Here is a 20,504-nt window from a genome sequence, read left to right as displayed (position 1 = left end):
TTCTTCTTCAAAATATAACCACTGATTTGTTTGGATGCAGAGTTTACTGAGAAGCAGTTTAAAAGAACAATAAGGCAATGAGGAAACTTGGGGCATAAAAAAATTTCATTACCAAGGCAACAGCCTTTAGCTCTAAATGACTGGTAGGAGCATTGAAGAAAAAAAAAAAAAAAAAAAAAGCAGTGATGACAGCAGAAATGTTTCACATTTTTAAGTCTAGACTGATGAATTATAAGTCAGGGCAGACCAGGTGTTTTTCACTTGCTGTGCAGTCAGTGGAAAGTACGCTGTTCCATTTTCCAAAGCTTTATTTACAACTTCCGTAACACACACAGAAAAAACACTGAAGGAACAAAAGCAGTGTTTGCTGTTATTTCCAATCTGGAAAAATTACTGATTAAAAAACACAGTTGTGGATGAAGAAGAAACAACTGTTTCGAGGTGGATAGCACAGTCTGCGTGTATTTAAATATATTTAAATAAGATTTTTGTTAAATATAAATATCTTTATATTAGCATAGGTATCAAAGTCTGGCTTCCTGATAAAACTGTTATCAGAGGTCAACTGTTTTTCATCAGCACTGCATGCTGGAGTGTCCTGGTGGCTGAGTGAAGATTCATACTGTACCTTGCAGCTTGGGTGTTTGCTGTAGTGAATTTAGTAGAATCTTACATGTCGTTACCCTTTGTCAGCCCACTGGGCTTGTTGCTTTTTTAAACCAAACCATCCTACACAGCAGTTCTGGCACATACGTCGCTCCATGGATGATGGATCCATCATTGCACTCCTCCTGTCCCCATGAACACAGTGTTGATGGGGGGCAGTGAGGACACCAGGTCCTGGACCTCAGAGGATGCCGTCACACGCTGCTGAGAAAGCAAAGATTCCTGCGAGGTGAACTGAGAGGGAAGTCCAAACATGCAGGGGGCAGATCCCGATGAGGAGAGGGAGTGATCTGAGGAAAAGACAGCAGACGTGTTTCAGTTTCTTACACAGGATATGAAGGTGAATCCTTCTTTCTTTGTGTCTTCATGGATTGTTTTTGCTCTTATGACAAATTTCTTTTGCGCTTCAGAGCTTTTCTTTCAATGTCTGATGGCCATTTAAATGGTTTCCTCTGGATCAAAAATGGGTCTATAAATTAAGAACACGATTTAAATCCTTTGCAGTACCTTTACGACCATGAGAAGAATCCAGCCTGCTCTCATTAACAGAAAGTCAATTACTGCTGTTTTGTTAAAGCTGCTAGCAACTCACAGTTTGTCTTTGTCTGTTGGTGCCATGATGTAGCCAATTTATGGCAACACTAAGACGAGTCACATTAACAACTTTGTCACGTATGGAGATCAGGAGTGAAAAAACAAACCAAAGCTTTCTTTATCCAATCATGCACAGCGTTAACTTAGCTTGTTTTTCAGTGTCAGGAGAAACTGGAGCTATAAACTCCACACAGCAGAACTCTAGTGTCCTCTTGTTGTGAGTTAACAATCCTAACCACTAAGCTATCATGTTGCTAACAAATAGCACAGTTTCTTTGGTGATACACTAACATTGTTTCAGGCAGTGACGTGTAACCAAGCTTCCAAATCTATGAGATGGTGAATGGGGAGAATCCATAGAGAATCACTGCTATACCAGTCTAACAGAGTTTTATGTTTATGCTAAACTGCTGTCAAACACTGCTGTGCACACCTTCCAACAAACCCACCCTGACGTGGAAGTGGACTTATATTCATGAAGTACAACGGTGCAGCTGAACTGTGCATGACATGTATATTTTACTTTTCTGTGCACTTTATTTGTGTTTATCTAGCGAATTATGAGTTACGTTAATCCTACCAAGTCGTTTCAAGTTAAAGTGGACCTCTGCACATTTTTAGCTTGATATTATTTTAGACAGTTAAAAATAATCCTTATTTAGCTTATCCTGGGTCTTAGTGTATTCCTTTGGTTTATCCTCTGTCTGAGCTGCTTCAGCTTCCTTCCCAGCAGAGGCTTTGAACAGCAGGTGGGTGGCTGTTGTGAGCCTGAGGTGACCATATGAAGGAGATTCACCGTCACTAAAATCATGATGTTCCAATGGAAGAAAAAAAAAACGTCTGAAACAGAGCATTTAGAGCAGGCTGACGTCTGAGCTAAGGTTCACAGAGATGATTTGAACATATACTAACCTTGTTATATGAAATTTTGACCATGTTTAGCATGAACATCCAACACTGTTTTGTTTTGTTTTTTTGCCTGTCCTGTTTGGATCTTTAGCCATCAGAATTGTTGTCTGAAGGCCAAGAAAGATGCCAAGCTGATTTACTTTACCGAGTGGATCATCATGGCCTTGCCATATTGGTCCATTTGATTGACCTTTATTATAATTATGTATTTATTTTATTTGATTTTCAGTTGTTACAACACCATCACAATAAACTAGCTAACAGTAGATAACAGTAGATACTAAATATTACATGTTATTGTGCAGCATGCAAGATCGACAGCGCACAATGTGCTTTGAGGTAGCAGCCAAGAAAGGTGTAGTTTGTTTCTGTGAACACCCGTGTGTACACCTATGTGCACACCTGTGTGGATCAGCACGCTTGTATTCAAAAGGTATCTCCATGTAACGATCTGCTAGGGAGTGTGGGGAGCCATAGCCCCGTTCCCCAGGGCATGAAGCAGGTATGGAGGAGATCCAGGCCCCAGACATCCAGAGGCCCCAGAGTACAAGGACCCAAGGAGGACCACCAGGGGGGCAACCGTGCCACCCTCCTGGGAAGAGCTGAGGAGAGCCACAAACGAGAGGTCACCCAGCAGCCACGGAGCAGAGGCCAGAGGGGGTTGCAGTGATGTGCCCGCGGGCTCTGCTGGCAGCCAGCTGTGCCAGAGAGGACCGAGCCTCAGGCCCAGAGGCCAGAGGCCTGAGGGCACCCCACCCCCCGGAAGGGGCCCAGCCGGGCCACAGGCGCCAGGCCCCGCCAATCGTGAGTCGGTACATACATGAGCACCCAGCCCCAGACACCAAGAACCACCAACACACCAACGTCTGAGGGCATCAGCCACGGGCAGGGAGTGTGGTGAGGGGAGATAGGCCTCCATACCTCGGAGAGCCTGAGATGTTCCCAGAGAGGTGGAGCCTAAGACCCAACCTGACATATAGACACAGACGAACAGGCGCACGCAGACACAAACGTGCATTCCCACCCCCATATACACAAACAAATACTCGGCACTCACCCGACATGGAGACAGACACAAATAGACACTGTACACACATTCACACTCCCCAAACATACTCTATATCCCAGGTCCAGGTACCCCTGCCCCCAGAGGGGCAAACCTTACCCGGACCCAGGAGATGTAACCCTTCTCTCTGGGGTGGAGGAAAGCAGATCTCCTTCTTATCTGCAGTAGCAGGGAGACCCCGCATCCCAGACCCCAATCTGACGTCCAGCACCTCCTCCCAGCCCCCCAGCCCTGACAGTTAACAGAAAGGGGGTGAGCAGCCTATAGTTTACTAGCACAATAGTTTCTCTCCAAGCTTCTTATTTAGAAAGCAGAGCTCCTCTAGCAGCTCACAGTAACAAAAGAAAACCCTCAGATGTCTCCAATGGTGTATCCCTATGATCCTACTCTCCATCCTGCAAAACTGCTCCCATTACTCCTCTGTGCTCACCTGCTCCGTTTTCTGCCTCACTGTAAAAGGCTCCTGCCGTTTTCCTTCCTGGCTCGTCCAAGATGTTGAGTGGATCGTGGACTTCGGAGTACGTCGAAGGGAAAGGACGCAAACTGCTAACGCTGCTGATGACAGACACGTGCTGGTCAACCAGTGATGTCATGCGCTGGCTCTCCAGGTAACTGCTGTTCCCATAATAACCTGCTGAAAGAGAAAAGTGTTTTCCAAGAATGTACAGTTTGGTAAGAACCTTTTTTTAACTTTTTTACTGTGCAAAAAATTGGGAGTGCTTCCCTTGATAGTGCATTTAAAAAGATCCACTACAATTGTAGTCACCATCATCCCCCACATTGAGACATCTGGTGTTACTGTGCACAACAGTTATTACAGTTCATTTAAACACATTAAAATCATTGTACATAAAACACTGGTTCCAAACTTAGGCATCAGGGATGCTCAAGAGACCAGAAAGATCTGAGTGGAAGAAATCAAATTTACAGTTGATTCACAAAATATCTAAACCCTTTCACTCTGTGCAGACTGTATTGCTGTTACAAGACTGAATTTATAACAAGTATGCTTAGTCTTTATGAGTCAGAGTTTAGACCGATATCCATAAATAGAAATTTTATACTGGATTCTTTCATCTCTGGTTTCTGAAGATCAAATCAATCACAGATTTTCCATTAAACTCTCTGAGGCATAAAATGTAATTTCCAGTCCTGCAAATGTGTCCATCTGCATATGCTTTTCTATGTGGACAGTAAACAGAGAGGGGCTTTCACCCACCACAAATGTGCAGCCCTTTAAAATCTCATCTGCAAATAGCTGGACAGGGATGATGTATGCATCCATCAAATGCTGGTTGGTTGACAAGTGGGCTGGCATAGGACAGTTCACCAGAGGTAGGAGAGGAGCCAAAAACCATCAAAGATTTAAAAAAAAAAATACAGTATGGAAAGTGCAAACTGTGGCAGCAGTGGACATTTTTCACTGTTTTTAACACTCAGTTTCACCTCAGCTCTTTGTATGTTATAATGTGGCTCTTCTCCACAGCTAGGTGAAGGACCAAGAGCAGCACAATCAAGAGTAGCCCACAGACTGCTTGTACCACACATTTTGCGCACTGCCTTCATCTACAAACACTCTCTGCAGGTAGACAGGCAGTCGGTGCTTCGCACTCAAGCATAAAACAAGCATCTGTCATCATAGGTGGTTCCCCTGTACTTTGGAGAAGGGCAAAACTGACTTTTTCAGGAAAAAATAGCTTTTGATGTCAGTTAGTATGATTATTTTCTTTGAACACTAATTGCCAATACACACACACATTCTAAGCCTGTATTGTTAGAGATAGGGTTAGGATCATAGTAGTCACCAATGATGACTTTGACCTCAGACGCTTAAGATGCTCAGACCTTATATTCAAGGCATTGCAGTTTATGAGGACCTTAAGTCAGGTACCAGCATCAGTGATCTGCAAAATTGCTATTTTCAACACTGGTATCATGCCAGCACTGTATAGAACTTAAATGAGCATCATAGGGCTGAATATAAAAGCGTGACCAAGCAAGAGACAAGAAAAAACCAATGATAAGAAAATGAGTGGCTTAAGGTTGTTAAGCCTTAAGCCACTCAAACCAAACATTTTGCTAAAAAAACAACATGAAAGTTTCAAATTTTTCAGATTGAAACTTGACGTGTAACTTATATACACACACCGAGCGTGCTGCATTTTGCAGAAAATCTGCCCTAAAAAAAACCTCACATATAAAACGTTTGCAGGGATTTTATGCAACCGGTGTTTAAAGACATTTAGACTGAGGCCACAGTTTGGGAATCCTTACCGCTTGGTCCTGTGACAGAATATGTCTGTGCCTGACATCCACCACCAGAAAGGTTCAGTCCAGTCTCCACAAAACCAAACCCCTCAGCTGAATCCAGAATCTGGGCTGCAACCTGAGGGTCAAGTCCTTGTTCACTGTGAGTTGGATCTGAACCTGAAGTGTAGGCAGATGTGGGCCGGACTGCAGAAGCATAGGGTGCCAGGGAGCAGTTAGTGCTGCCGGATGAGTGATGGACAGGAGCAGGTTGATGATTGTAGAACACGTTTTTATTCAGGTGCTGGTCGTTAAAGGAGGGGTACCGAGACAGGTGACAGGCAAGAGATGAAGCTTGAGACTGAACCGAAGCCAGACACTGATTCTGAGGCCTGGAACACAAATCAAAATTATTTTTGCAGAAAGTTTAAACAGAACTGTCAATAAAAGTTTGTTGTAGCTCATGACTCAATGGTAATTATCAGATTTGTTCCAATGCAGGTAAATAAATAAAATGCAAAATACCAAATAAAATGAATGAAACTGACCTGAGAGCAGATTGGTAGTTTGGGGTTGAGGAGCTGCTGGCTGGAGGAAAATAACCGGAGGTGGTTTGAGGTAAACAATGGTACAGGGTCTCCGTGTATGAAGAGCAGGGGCTGGGCTGGGTCATAGCACTGAGAGATGAAAGGCAGGAGGAAGAAGAGGAGGAGCAGGTGGTGGAAGAAGAAGAAGAGGACATCAGGGGCCTTCCTGCCATGGGCCCTTGATTGATGACAGAACCTCTGTGAACTAATCCCGCTGGAGAGATTGGGGGGGTCATGAGGGGGCCGCTAACCTGAGAGAAGTCCATCTGAGGACCTGATTGTGGATGAAGAGGGATACGACACTTAGAGGCCTAAAGAAACCAACACCAGACATATGCTTACAGGAGTTTTAAAAGTTTTTGGTAACAAAACAAAGAACTCAGAGTTACGACAGAGAGGCTTTGTTATGTAACCTTTACAGTAATCACAAGCTTCTAACACATTAAATTGACAACAACCCTGAACCTTGGTTATCTATCATAACCCCGTGTGTCTGAGGGCTGGATGTTGCATTAGCTCATCTGGTGGAAAAGAGTGCTACTCAGAAAAAAGCTAACCTTATGATAGATTGCACTTTTGTTCAGCATCACCACCAAGACTTTTCAGCATTTTTACGATGAGTGCATGCTTCCCTAAAACATACCTCAAGTTCTTGTACTATGAGCTTGTTTACACGGACCTGTTAAAACATGGTTTTATTCAACTGAGCAGGAGTGCAGTAGTACATACACTAGTACATCAATGGGCTGATATTTTTGGGGGACAGCTGATATGACATCTGCTTTGTTTTCACTATATGAATAATTTGGTATTTGTAATTGTCCGTAATTAAGTACAACCGTTCTAATTCACTTTAGCACTTTCATTATTTATCCATCAAAATGTACCCAAAAAGCCTAAATTTCTGCTCATTTGAGGATTTACAGAAGACCTAATGATAGCAGATGTCCCTGAAGGGAATAGCAGCCAAATTTAAATGATGTATGATTTCTGTTTTTTAAACATGAAGCTGTCAAAACTTTCGATTACAGTTTGTATTGTATCACTGATTATTGTTTTTTGATTAACCCAAAAGACCACAGATTAAAACATATTTTATATGATAGTAGAAAACGTTTTTTAATGTGACAGAAACTCCGAAATGTCTTTTCTTTTACCAGAAACTGTGAAGCCAGAGGTTTCAGTCCCCTGATAGATGACAGTTTTTCCCTCCAGGCTTTGCTGATTGGTGGACAGAGACATGTAGGCGTGTTCTCCCAGAGACTCGTTCTTTACCGGCTGGTCCATGGCAGCAGTGGCCTTGCTGCGATTTGCCAGGAAGCAGGAACTGGGCGAGGCCATGAACGCCGCTTTACTGGCATCTGAAAGTGATGTGAATAACATGAGGAACCTCTGATAATAATCTGGGTGTTTAAATGTATTACACCGCATATGGGTCATGAAACTAAAACATACATGAACATGAGTCTCATGCATGTTCATATAAGATAAGATATCTGAGGTTAGAAACGTCCTTATTACTCTCTAATTTTATTTTATCACACATTAATACATGTATTATAATAATGTACTAAAACATATATTAATTCTATTTTTACTGGACTGTAGGGCATCCCGCATAAAAATCTGGTAACCCCAGGGTTTTTTTTTTACCTACATCCAGGTTTCGATTGATCTATTTACTATATCCATAATAATTACGCTCTTTAAACAGTAGTGGACCTGCAGTCGATTTGAGTTAATTATGGATCTCTGAGCAGCTGAAATAATGCTTGATACCTGCATTTTTCATGTATTTGTCCAGCAGGTTCTGAAGGTCCTGCTCTTTGTCATTGTTGAACTGAGTCTCCAGAGCCAACAGGATGTACTCGTCCAACAGCATCCTGATCAGATGGAAGGAACCTGTTGCAACACAAACACTTTATGTATCTACAAATATACCACAGTCCAAAAGCTCTGCGACTTCAGCTGAGTGCCTGCGTCATGCTTTTTCTCTATCTGCTGTGTGATCTTTAAGATCAATCTGCTCTCTGTTTGACCTGCAGAGTCACAGATTCAGCTGGACCTTAAAACAGAGAGGGAGAACGAACTACCAAATGGTCAGTGTTTATTCACACACGCGCACACACACTCACACACCCCTGCACAGTGTTTAAACAGAGAACACACGACCTACAGATAAGACTGTGTGTAATCAAGGCAAGTCTGGCCATTACAATTTATGATGCTATTGTAGCAATCTGCTCAGAGCTAGCTTGTATTAGACCTGTGTGTGTGTGTGTGTGTGTGTGTGTGTGTGTGTGTGTGTGTGTGTGTGTGTGTGTGTGTGTGTGTGTGTGTGTGTGTGTGTGTGTAGATTCACTAATGGACAAGAAAGCTGTGGCAAATTCATATCTGAGCAGCTACTGCAAATATTACAAATATTACAAATATCATGAGCGATATGCAAACAACAAAAGACATTTAACTGGACCTATTAAAGCTTTTCCTTATTTCCTCTCATAAATAGAACTGTGCAAAACTCTTGAGTCATTTCTCATTTCTTTATATTTTGCTTCCAAGGACGTAGACTGTTTTCTAGGGGAATTTTTAAGCAACAGTTAAGCTTAACTTAACAGTTAAGCCAGACTTTCTGAAGATGCCTCAAAGTTTTTCTTTGGACATTGGCTGCTTTTTCACTCATTTTCAGCCCATTCCTCTTACCTGAACATTTTCCCTAGCAAAACATAAAGAAATCAAGACTTTTGCACAGTCCTGTATATACTAATAAAAATGGTGGCTACTCATATTAAACATGGCAAAAAGCTTCTAATAATGAGATCAGCATATGTACAAATAACCCTGGTGGTTAAAAGCTCAGACTTCAGGCAGTTTTTTGTACACCCTGGTGTGTCTCTGCAGAGGAGAGCATATGTAAAGCTTCCTCATCCCCTTGCTGTGAAATTTACACTCACTGTCATTTTAAATGAACTATCAGGTGTGAAAGAACTTCTAGGATGTTCTTACCAAAGCTAGAAGCATTGTTGAGTGTGAGCGTGTGCATCACTCTGGCACCAAAGAAACTCCACCTGAGGAGGAAATCCTGAGCGCGCTTCTTCACTGACCGGCCGCTCTGTTTACCAGGCTGATCGAAACACAAAGAGAGAAAAAAAATCCTCTGGTTTCATGGCAGGACCAGAAGGCAGTATATAAAAGATGGACATGGCTTCCTGGTTTGACAAGTTAATTTGGAAGTGCCTTAAACACTTCCCTGGTGGTCTTTGTGCCAGCAGGGGGTGCATCCTGTAGTTTCAAAAGTTGTTTAAAAGTTTATGGGAAAATGGCCTTCTGGTATCATTATCTAAGCCTGCAGTAAAGACTATCTAGAGGAATTCATGATCTAAACAGTTGGTTTGGAGTCTTAACAAACAAATCGTAATGTTCATTTTTTAAAATTCTGATGTCTATTCATGTCCAGGAGGAGGATAAAACAGGGTTTACTTTGGACCTAACTACTGTATGACAGTACAGTAGCAACTACTGCTCGCTTGTCATGACTGTTTTCAAAACACAAAAACGGCAATGTAAAAATGCTCAAGGCTTCACAACTTGACCTCTCTAACCAAAAAGTGATGTCACGATGGTTATATTCTTCTTTGAAATGCAGTCTTTGGTATCCACACAAATACAGGGACACTCAGGTGAACAGCTTTTACCTTGATGACTTTATGCTCCACCACAGAGTCCAACCACTCGATGAAGGACTCCACTGTGGCGTTTTTTCTCAGCAGCTCCTTCAGCTCCTGAAAGACTGTAATAGAGTCATCTAGGCAAACAAAGGAAATAAAGAAAGGAGAGAACAGGAAGATAAAAGTTATTCCTAACAGGAGGTTCTCATTTTCACTGGAATAACAGAAACTGTACAAAAGTACAGATCATTTTAAATATGAGGCTGATGCTGTGCTTGAATCTTACACTCAGAGTAGATATCCGGGTCCTGATCTCCATTAACGGTTACGCTGAGAAGAGGCTGCGAGCTAATGCTGCTAAGATCCACATTGTCGATATCCAGCACCATACTGGTCACTACAGCCTGATCAAAAAGCGCCGGGCGTGCTATCTGGATTAACGGAGAGAGGGGGAAAAAAAATCACTCCAGAAGTTTTTAGCATGCTTATTTTAAGATGCTGGTGTACACTGTCTTCTGTTGTATAATGTTATACCTGTGCCAGGTGTAGGAATGAGGTCTGTCTCTTCAGGGATGAAACAAAGCGGCGTGCTATGGGAAGCTTCTTGGCTGCGAGGCATTCGGGGAGGTTTTCCAGCGAGGAGGCCAGCCAGTGCTCCCAGTGTTTGGCAAAGTTGCGGATATCTGCCAACAGACTGGAAACAGAAACATCCTCAATGTGTAGATTCGCTGATTTTTAAAAATCTCTGTCGGACTATTTTAAAATGTAACAGCTACATCCTGTGTCTCTACAGTTTAAAAAAGGATATTTTTAGGATCCAGGCTGTCTTGAGGAAAGTTTAAGATAAGATAAGAAAAGACTTCATTGATCCCACAGCGGGGAAATTTGTGCTTTACCACAGCTCAGGTACAGCTAGCAGAAGAAAACAAAGAGTAAACCAAGAATATAAAGTCAAGAAATACAAAATAAATAAGATAATATAATATACAATACAATAAAATATATACAACAGCAGCTGAGGTTCTATGTACATGCATACACAGTATATGTGTATATAAGGGTTGTGGAAATATGCAAGTAATAAATTTCAACTATTATACTTCTAATATTACCATGTAAGCAATAGATATCTATAAGTATAGACATGTACATGCACACACGTACAAATACACATACATCCATACCCACTAAATATACATACAGGGTGGGCCATTTATATGGATACACCGTAATAAAATGGGAATGAATGGTGATATTAAAGTCCTGTTTGTGGCACATTAGTATATGTGAGGGGGCAAACTCCTCCAGATGGGTGGTGACCATGGTGGCCATTTAGAAGTCGGCCATCTTGGATACAACTTTTGTTTTTTCAATAGGAAGAGGGCCATGTGACACATCAAACTTATTGGTAATGTCACAAGAAAAACAATGGTGTGCTTGGTTTCAACGTAACTTTATTCTTGCATGAGTTATTTACAAGTTTCTCTTTGTTCACAGCCATTGACATGTCGAAGAGGTTAACACGTGAGGAGCGGATCGAAATTGTGTTGATATCTGGTGAACGCAGTAACCGGGTCATTGCAGCAGATTTCAATGCAAGACACCCTACGAGACCACCCATCTCCCATGCTACAGTCAGCAAACTGCTTGCTAAGTTTCGTGAAACTGGTTCAGTGTTGGATTTGCCAAAATGTGGACGCAAGAAAACTGTCACTAATGAAGAAACATCAGTGGCTGTCCTAGCTTCATTCAGCAAGAGCCCACAGCGTAGCGCTCGCCACATGTCACTGGAGAGTGGCATTAGTCGAACATCCCTTCGGCGGATATTAGCTACTCACAAATGGCACCCTTACAAACTCCAGCTACTGCAGCATCTCAACAAGGATGACCCAGATCGGCGCACAGAATTTGCAGAATGGGCAAAACAAAAATTGGAACAGGACCCTCAGTTCATGCAGAAGATTTTGTTCAGTGATGAGGCAAACTTTTATGTGAATGGTGAAGTTAACAAACAAAACCACCGCTATTGGTCTGACACTAACCCACACTGGATGGATCCCTCCAAGACTGTTGGAACAACAAAAGTGATGGTTTGGTGTGGTATGTGGGGTACAACGATAGTGGGTCCATTCTTCATCAATGGAAACCTCAAGGCCACTGGATATTTGAAATTGCTTCATGATGCACTGAAGCTGGCACGTTCCCTGAGTTTTTCCAGCAAGATGGTGCACCACCACATTATAGGTGCCAGGTCCGAGCATTCCTAGATGAACAGTTTCCTGGAAAGTGGATTGGTCGTCGTGGGCCAGTTGAATGGCCCCAAGGTCTCCCGATCTGACCCCCTTAGACTTTTATCTTTGGGGTCATCTGAAGGCAATTGTCTATGGTGTGAAGATACGAGATGTGCAGCACCTGAAACTACGGATACTGGATGCCTGTGCTGGCATTTCTCCTGCGGCGTTGCTATTAGTGTGTGAAGAGTGGGAGAAGAGGGTTGCATTGACAATCCAACACAATGGGCAGCACATTGAACACATTTTATAAGTGGTCAGAAACTTGTAAATAACTCATGAAAGAATAAAGTTACGTTGAAACCAAGCACACCATTGTTTTTCTTGTGACATTACCAATAAGTTTGATGTGTCACATGGCCCTCTTCCTATTGAAAAAACAAAAGTTGTATCCAAGATGGCCGACTTCTAAATGGCTACCATGGTCACCACCCATCTTGAGGAGTTTGCCCCCTCACATATACTAATGTGCCACAAACAGGACTTTAATATCACCAACCATTCCCATGTTATTACAGTGTATCCATATAAATGGCCCACCCTGTATATATACACATATACATGCACATGTCCATACTTATATATGATGCAATTTGCATGAAGTGGTGACCGTGGATGACCAATGAATGCATCTTGCATTATTTTGCATCATTTTACATTATTTTGCATTTTATAAAAATATTACAAGTCCTTGTTTGTTTGCTTGTTTTCAAAAGTACATCAGATGAACATTATAAGCAAAGCTGAAGTAACAAACCTTTCAGGCATTTCCTGCATTGTGGCAGGAATCAGAACATCTGTTAAAACCTGAGAAAATAAAGGACAAATTACAAGAGAACAACAAGGAGGCAATTTAAATGTTTATAGAAAACTCCTCTCCTTCTTGCTCAGGGATGTTAATGAGACTTTTTTTCCCACTTCATTGTTATTAATTTACCAAACTGATATTGAATTTCAAAATGTGTGCAGGTCAATTTCTACATCTCATACTGGAACAGACACAATAAGCTTAAAGTGGACATATTACGGTGTTCATATGTGCAGACATATAAATATCGTTACAGCAAAGGGCTCTCATGTTAAACATGGCCAAAGTTCTAGTAATTAGGTTTGCATCAAGATCCAAAATCAAGACAAAAGAACTAAACCAGCTTGTTTTAGACACAAGGAACTGGGGGGCTGCATTAAAGTTCAGTAAAAAATGTTCAAACAGTATGATTTTAACTCATGCTAAGCTACTCTAATAGAGTCCAAGAAAAAAGAACTATGTTATAGTAAATAAGCAAAATCAATACTTTCAAAATGCTTTCAAACGGCTTTCACAAATAATAAACTGTCAAAATAAAAAAGAGATTTTTATTACAACCTTATAGAGAATGGAGTCACAGACACAGAAGATGTCGACTATTACGGGGTTTTCCAGCAGCGGCAACAGATGGTCCGGCATTCCCTGCCAGAAATGGAGCAGAAAATTCTGGATCTGAAAGAAAGATTATTCGAAGAGCTTACTCAGCTTGAAGTCATGTTTAAATTTATATATTTAAAGTCATTTAAACAAACCTCCTCAAAGTTGACATTTATGGCATTATCCAGGATGCACTGGCAGTGTGTTTTATACATCATAATCAGAGTGTCCACCTGAAGAATAAAAAATTAAGTTACCAGACTTGAAACAGTAACCAAATCAACTACTTTAACTGGAATACTCTATATTGTTGGGGGTAATTACAGAATTATGTTTGCTATACCATTTTATAGAAAGCGATTCATCAGCAAACCTTTTCTCTGGAAATGTTTCCTTGCAGGAGAAGATGCTGGGCGCTGGGGAAGTCTGGGAGCAGCGTTCCAGTTTTAGAGCTCAAAGAGTATTTCCTGGTGAAGCCACCCTGCAAAACATATTACAGAAGATATTACATTTACTGAAGAGTTTTTATTGTGATTTAAAACTATAAATTTAGTAATATGTCAGTGATGTTGCTTTATAAAACTACTTTATTGACAGTGAACTCACAGCAGTTCTGTCACAGAGCTTAATACATTTAATGAAGCTTAAATTAATAAAACTTATATTTCTGATTTATTTCTGTTTAGTTTATCTTAATAAAAAAGACAAATTCCTCTAAATTCCTGTGTAATGTGCTGGAGTGCATTTTCAGTAATTGAAATTAAAAGTGAATATTACCTCATTTTTGAGCTTGCTCCCTGAAAACCTGTCATCAAAACATAATTATTTGGATTTTACATTCAGATGGAAGTTTTTTCAAAATTCAGAAGTGTCAATTTGATCAAATAAAATAAGAACAAAACAATAAATGCAAACATAACAATGGTATTATTTGACATTCAGAGATGATCTTATTTATACATTATTAAGAATCTCCTAATAGAATACTAATGGACACAGTAAACTGGTAGAAAAATCAGGTAATGTAAAGAAATGCAAGCTTCTGTAGATGTAAGGAAAACAGTACGTGATTGTTGGAACAAGGGAATTGGTGAGAAGCTTTTAAAAGTACCTGGTCAAACCTTTTCCAGAATAAACAGAGTGATAGTAAGCACTGCTCTCTTTGATGCCGATTCCATAGTAATGATATCTTTAAAAAATAAAATAGTCCAGGTAATAATGTTAAACACTAACCAAACCTTTATTGAAGGAAATGCTGTTATGTTGTGTTGTATTATTTATTCATTGTGTGTTGCATTAGAAGGTAAATGTTGCATTACTTGGAGTGTCCTCTGGTGCCGAGTCTTCTTGTTGTCAGGAGAGGAAACTTCTGTCGGATTGTCTGAGAAGGTGAAATCTTTTGGTAAGATCAATCACAAGTTCATTTTCACAAAACTACTGTTTTTATGTCAGATTTTAATGTTGTAATTCATTAAATCAATCAACAGTCTACAGTGACTTTATAATACATGTAATGTATATAAACCGGATGTGTAAAGTTTGTAATAAGGTGCCTTTAAGATTTAGTAAGTCAAAGCTGGGACGTCTAAGTTTTTTTAAAGACACATAAAATAAGTGAAAGAACCGTATCTTTAACTAAACAGTGCATAAAACACATGAAGAGAATAAATGAGAATACACCTCACACCTTTCCAAATGTAGCAGCACAGGCCGGCTCCAGCTTCTCTTTCCTGCAGAAGTCCAGATAGTGGGCATAGAGGATGCATCGAGGCAGACACACTCCTTCACACACTATGTAATTCTCCTCCAGCCTGGTCACACACAAAATCTCTCTTATAGAGTTATCAGAACAACGCTTGAAACGTTCACTGATTGCAGCATATTCAAATAAAGCTCTGGCTCAATAACAAAGAGGAAAAAACAGTAATCTAAAATGTTCGATCCAGATACACTGAACAAAAAGTACAGCTTTATTGGGACCTATAAGATAATAGTGCATGAAAAAAAGTCAAAAGAACAGGAAGAATTTAATATGATGTATGTAGAATGGAAAAAGTAAGAGTACTAATACCACTCCTGATGGCTGTTTGGAGGGTATTCATTTACACTTTTTTAGTGCATTGCAAATAATAGTAAATCTTTTCATGAGGAATTTATTTTCTGACTTGTTAATTTCTTCTAATGTCTTACTTAACCTTTTTCTTACTTAACTGATTGTTTGGTTTTGGGGGAAAAAAATCACCCCAAAGGAAAATTATTTGAATCAAACAAGAATTTTGTACATGTGAGAAACTGGGAATATGTAAGATTATGTTAATATCAAGTATCATGTTTTATAATGTTATTTTTATAAAGCACTGTAGAATAGTGAAGAAGAAGTATACCGGAGTCCCACAGGGATCAGCTTTAGGCCCTGCGCTGTTTACTCCATATAAAGGAGATATTTCTATCATCCAAATAAGTGCTGTTTATTATTATGCATCTTATATTCTACTGCTCAGACCCATAGGGATAGCTCAGTAGGTAAAAGTGGTCACCCCATGATCAGAAGGTTGGGGGTTTGAATCCACTGAACGGCTACCCTGAGGTACCCCTGAGCAAGGTACTGCCCCTACACACTGCTCCCCGGGCACTGGATTGGTGGCTGCCCACTGCTTCACTGAGTGAATGGGTTAAATGCAAAGAGTAATTTCCCTACAGAGGATAATTAAAGTATATACATTATAATTATTATAAGCAGGTGTCTTCAGATTACAGGCCGGTGATGATCATCTGCAGACTAAAACATGCTCTAAACTCCAAAAAGACTTTTGCCTTTCATAATACATCATGTCACTGATCCTCACAATTACATTGTTTTACCTGTCCAAATTTAGTGGTATAAAAGTATAAAGGACAATAGTAACTACTAGTTATTTATTAAACATCCCCCCTACAAAAAAAGCCGATGTCTGTGTGTAAATCTGTTAACAAGTGTAACAAAGCCTAAGCAACATCTTGGAGGATAGAGGGATAAACATGGCCACAACAAACACTAGCAGGTAGTTAGTGTTCATACTGTGTGTCACTAATACTCTTACCACTGCAGTGTGAGCTGGGTCTGTTTTTTCTTGTCCTTGATGATCTGACTGATGGTCTTCCTGGAGGAAGGAATACTCTGTTTGATGCTCAGGTCTGAGTTCAAGTCCACCAGATCTTGATCTTCCTCAGACGACGGCGTCTCATTACTTTCCTCTGCTTCTGATACAAACAAATGTAATGGTGAAAAATGTATACAATAATTTACATATACTGTATACTATATTCATAATACATAAGATATCTACAAAAAGATACCAGTACTCAAATTATCACTGCACATAAAAAAGTGGTTTTAATTTCCATTAATTGCAAATATACAGAATCTCTTTTACTTTAAGGTTTTAGTTGTTTGATAAGAAGGACTGAGTTCGTCTTGCATTTAGTCTTTTAATAACACATCAACTCTGTTCCCCTTTGTAAGAGCTTCATTTTATTTGTTATTACTGTAGGTATTGTTGCAGAACAATTCTGAAGATGGGTCAGCAAATCGTCTGGTCTTCTGCTATAATGTTTAACAAATCTGAATATGCCCCAAACAAAACAATAAATAAATAAAAGCTAAAGAAGAGTTGTGTTAGATTTAATCTCAGTCTGCAGACAACGAAGTTTAAGTTAAAATTTATAATGAGCCCAACACCACCTCCTCGTCCATCCTAACAGCGAGCTTAAAGGATGAAAACACCGTAAAAATATCCTGTGACTATTAACTGTCAGGACCTTGAATCAGTTGATTTTCTGTATATCTGAGGTCCTGTCTGAACATAGTTATTACTTTTCTTCACTAATGAAATATCGTTCGTCTATGATTTATTTCAGTTCCAGTATTTCATCTTATCCTTGCTTCAAGGCTTTCCTTGTAAAATCTCTCTTTTAATCCACACTGGTTCTTGATGGGAATGAGGACAGTTTTCTTATTTCCAGCCTTAAGAAGGTGATTTTCTGTCATCATTTGTCAGAACGATTGTTTGCTGATGTGTACACAGTAAACCGTAAATTACATGAGGAATTTTAAAGCGACTCAAATAATAAACTGTTATTTTCTGAAGCGCAGCATAGCAGCCTTTCAAAGACATTTACTGTAACTCCATCTTGACTTGTTATTGTGCTCAGTGGGGACGTTTTAATTGCTTTTTGAAGGATTTTTTTCTAAAGAATGTTTTTCCCAACAAGCTAGAACAAAGGACACTCCAGAGGAAGAAAAGAAACAAACCTGAATACTTTTAATGCCATACTGTAACTGTAAAGACGGAAAAAAGAAAGAATGAAAGAAGATGATCACTATAGCTAATCATAACAAGGCAAACTGTTTAAAAAGCCAAAACAAATGTACGACTACTCAGTCAAAACAACACAGTGCAGGTTATGTTAGATATGATGACACTGTTTATGTTTAGAACGATGCTTTAGGAGTTCATATAACAACATCGCCAAACTGGATAGCAGAATTTTATGATAGAAAGCAGGTAGACGTTAAAGAAAATTGAAAAACAATAGTTCACTATATAGTAAGTGAAACAACTAGTACTGGTTTAAAAAATTAAAGTAATAAAGTGTAATAAAAATACATTTTAATCTTCACACTTATTCTAAATAGTTCTGTATGTTTTAAGCACTACTTTTTGGAGGCACAGAGGATTCATTCACTTTTTTTGGAGGGATTTTACATCACACAGTTTTTTGGTTAAGTAATGCCTGTAATTGAATCTCACATAGATTGTGGTGTACCGCAAGGTTCAATTGTAGGTCCTGTTTTATTCTCTATTTATATTATTCCATTCGACCAAATTATGTATCACAACCTCTCTTTTCATTGATGCAAAGACAACACAGAGCCTAGGTTACCCAAAAATCCTAAGTGTTTTCAATCCCACCAAGCATGTTAGTTCCCTTGGCCCTTTGTGAATGAATATAAAGTCTGCTGACAGAAATTTTAGAGGTTTGGTTTGACTCATCTTAGCCTTGAACACACATGAAAATAGTTGTCCAGGTTTGATTCCTCCAAAAATAATCTCTAGAATAAAATCAGTTAATTTCTTTCTTTTCTTTCTTCTATCTCAAGGCTTGACAGCAACCTCTTCTCTCACACCTCCAACCTCAGAATGTTTTAGTTCATCTTCGTGGTGGCTATAGAAGACACTACTGCATCGTTCATATCCTTTGCTTTTAATTTTCTACTATTTAAACCACACATAGGTCCGAACTCAAGGTGGATATCAGAAACCAAATACTGTATAAACCGTAGATTCTCAGGTAAAAACCTTCCAGCTGTCCCACAGTCAAGATTTCCATGTTCATTTCCATGAAGAACTCTATATTCTGAAATAACCTGCTTAACAAGGTTTGGAAAAATAAAAATCTAAATTAAAAAATCACTTTTAAAAACTGATTTTTATTAGAAACTTTCTCACTCTTTTATAATGTGATGTTGCCTTTCAGATGCTTTTATTTAGGTCTTTTTTATTTTCTGGTTATCATCTCTCCATTATGTTGGGTATTATTTCCATTTCTTGCTGTTTGTCTTCTGTTGGTTTGTTTTCCTGCTGTTTAATTGGATCTCTACTTTAACTTCAATGTGTCTGTTTTGTTTTATCTTAACATCTGAGGCTTTCTGCTTGATTTAACCTGATTTTTCACATCTGCTAACCCTAAATCTCCTAAGTAAATAAAGGTGACTTGTTTTTTGACTCAAGATATTCATCCTGAGTCAAAATATTTTGTTGAACTCTGTAAAACCAGAAGAAAAGTTCATATCTAGTCAGTGCAAAATGAAAATAATGGGAAAAGACTGCTGCAGATGATTGTTGTTGAGCTTAATTCCTTATCTACAAGTATAAAATTACATTCTCTCGGTTTTACTATATCCTCTTTTCCTTTTGTTGTTATCACATGTGAACACATTATTACATGTGAACACATATAATAATGTGTGGGCCTGAGAAGTTTGTAAAGTAACCAAACATAAGAGAGTGTGTTTTACCAGAGCTGAAGTGAAAATGAGTCAAAAGGAACATGCATAAAAATTCTGATTGAAGAAAAAAAACCTGAGAAATTTTACATAAAATCAAGGATATACAGTTTGAAACTCCAGCATTAACTGAACGTAGCTGCTTTGTTACCTGATTTAATCCCACAGTCGTCCTCCTGATGAAAGTGCGTCTGCCCGTTAAAGTCTGAGCATGTTTCCTTTGGCGAGTTGCACAATGTTCTGGTTAAAGAGCGAATAAGAAACACGCCGTCTCTGGTTGAACTTTCACTGCTGCGTTTCATCGGCATTGTGTAAGAAAAAGAAAAGAAGTAAAAGAAAAAAGTGAAGTTAGTCTGCTGTGTGAAAAAATCCTCAGACACCAAATAAATCCTTAAGCGCTGTGTGCTATTCCCTCCATCACACAAGTCCAGAAAGAGATGAGATCGATTAGAGACACCATGTCCAGAGTTTCTCTATCAGGTAAAAAAGTGGAGAAAAACTCCCAGGCTTTCTCTGTGCGACCTCAGTGTAATAAAGCAGCGCTGTGAGAAGGCAGAGCTAATGAAGCCGTGGATGCATTCATCATATTTACAGAAGACTGGGGCTAATCCACTTTATTAATGATTAACAGAAAAACCCTCATCCATCTGTCCATCCATCTACCTTACCTCCCACAGTCAGCTGGCCCTTTATACAGGGTTAAATACACATAAAACATGTGGGTTTAAGTCACACTCATTCAGGTTGTTTCAATTCATCTGATCTTCATTTGTCTGAAAGCTGAATCTTGAAATGAATATAACTGTGTGGCACTAGCAGAGTTTATTTAAAGCTTCTATTCTCAAATAAAAAAAAAATGAATAAACTTCTAGAGCTGCAGATTATTATTTTTGTTGCTGTATCAGCTGAAGTGTATTTAAGTTTTTTTTATGACCCATTTGTAGGTAAATACAGGTTTTTCCATTAATTAACGCCCTGTACCTAAATACAACAGAACTACCACATGACCATCATTAGTAACATCT

General features: G+C 39.4%; 1 protein-coding gene across 1 annotated transcript; it reads right to left on the bottom strand.

The window, feature by feature from the left end:
* Nucleotides 1-777: 777 nt before the first annotated feature.
* rfx6 (regulatory factor X, 6) lies at nt 778-19,787 on the bottom strand. The gene is made up of 20 exons (XM_063496028.1): nt 19,631-19,787; nt 16,514-16,673; nt 15,121-15,244; nt 14,753-14,814; nt 14,545-14,622; nt 14,211-14,238; nt 13,807-13,914; nt 13,589-13,666; nt 13,395-13,508; nt 12,786-12,835; nt 10,272-10,431; nt 10,024-10,168; nt 9,765-9,874; nt 9,076-9,193; nt 7,849-7,971; nt 7,227-7,430; nt 6,031-6,343; nt 5,510-5,874; nt 3,666-3,866; nt 778-956 (listed from the first exon to the last, which is right to left on the bottom strand). Exons 1-20 carry the CDS (start codon nt 19,785-19,787, stop codon nt 778-780), a joined length of 2,877 nt encoding a protein of 958 aa, XP_063352098.1.
* Between the last annotated feature and the right edge of the window lie 717 nt (nt 19,788-20,504).

This window comes from Pelmatolapia mariae, linkage group LG15, assembly GCF_036321145.2.
Source record: "Pelmatolapia mariae isolate MD_Pm_ZW linkage group LG15, Pm_UMD_F_2, whole genome shotgun sequence".
In the NCBI taxonomy this organism is placed as follows: Eukaryota; Metazoa; Chordata; class Actinopteri; order Cichliformes; family Cichlidae; genus Pelmatolapia; species Pelmatolapia mariae.
The sequence above is the reverse complement of the archived record's forward strand: the minus strand, read 5'-3'. Positions and strand labels throughout refer to the sequence as shown.

What these genes read in the sequence shown, in the direction of transcription:
- rfx6 (XM_063496028.1), bottom strand. Translation starts at nt 19,787, where the DNA reads ATGCCGATGAAACGCAGCAGTGAAAGTTCAACCAGAGACGGCGTGTTT. An exon ending in TAAATGTCAACTTTGAGGAG is followed by an intron (nt 13,509 to 13,588) that starts GTTTGTTTAAAT and finishes TCTTTCTTTCAG; the next exon opens with ATCCAGAATTTTCTGCTCCA. An exon ending in CAACAATGCTTCTAGCTTTG is followed by an intron (nt 7,972 to 9,075) that starts GTAAGAACATCC and finishes GTGTTGCAACAG; the next exon opens with GTTCCTTCCATCTGATCAGG.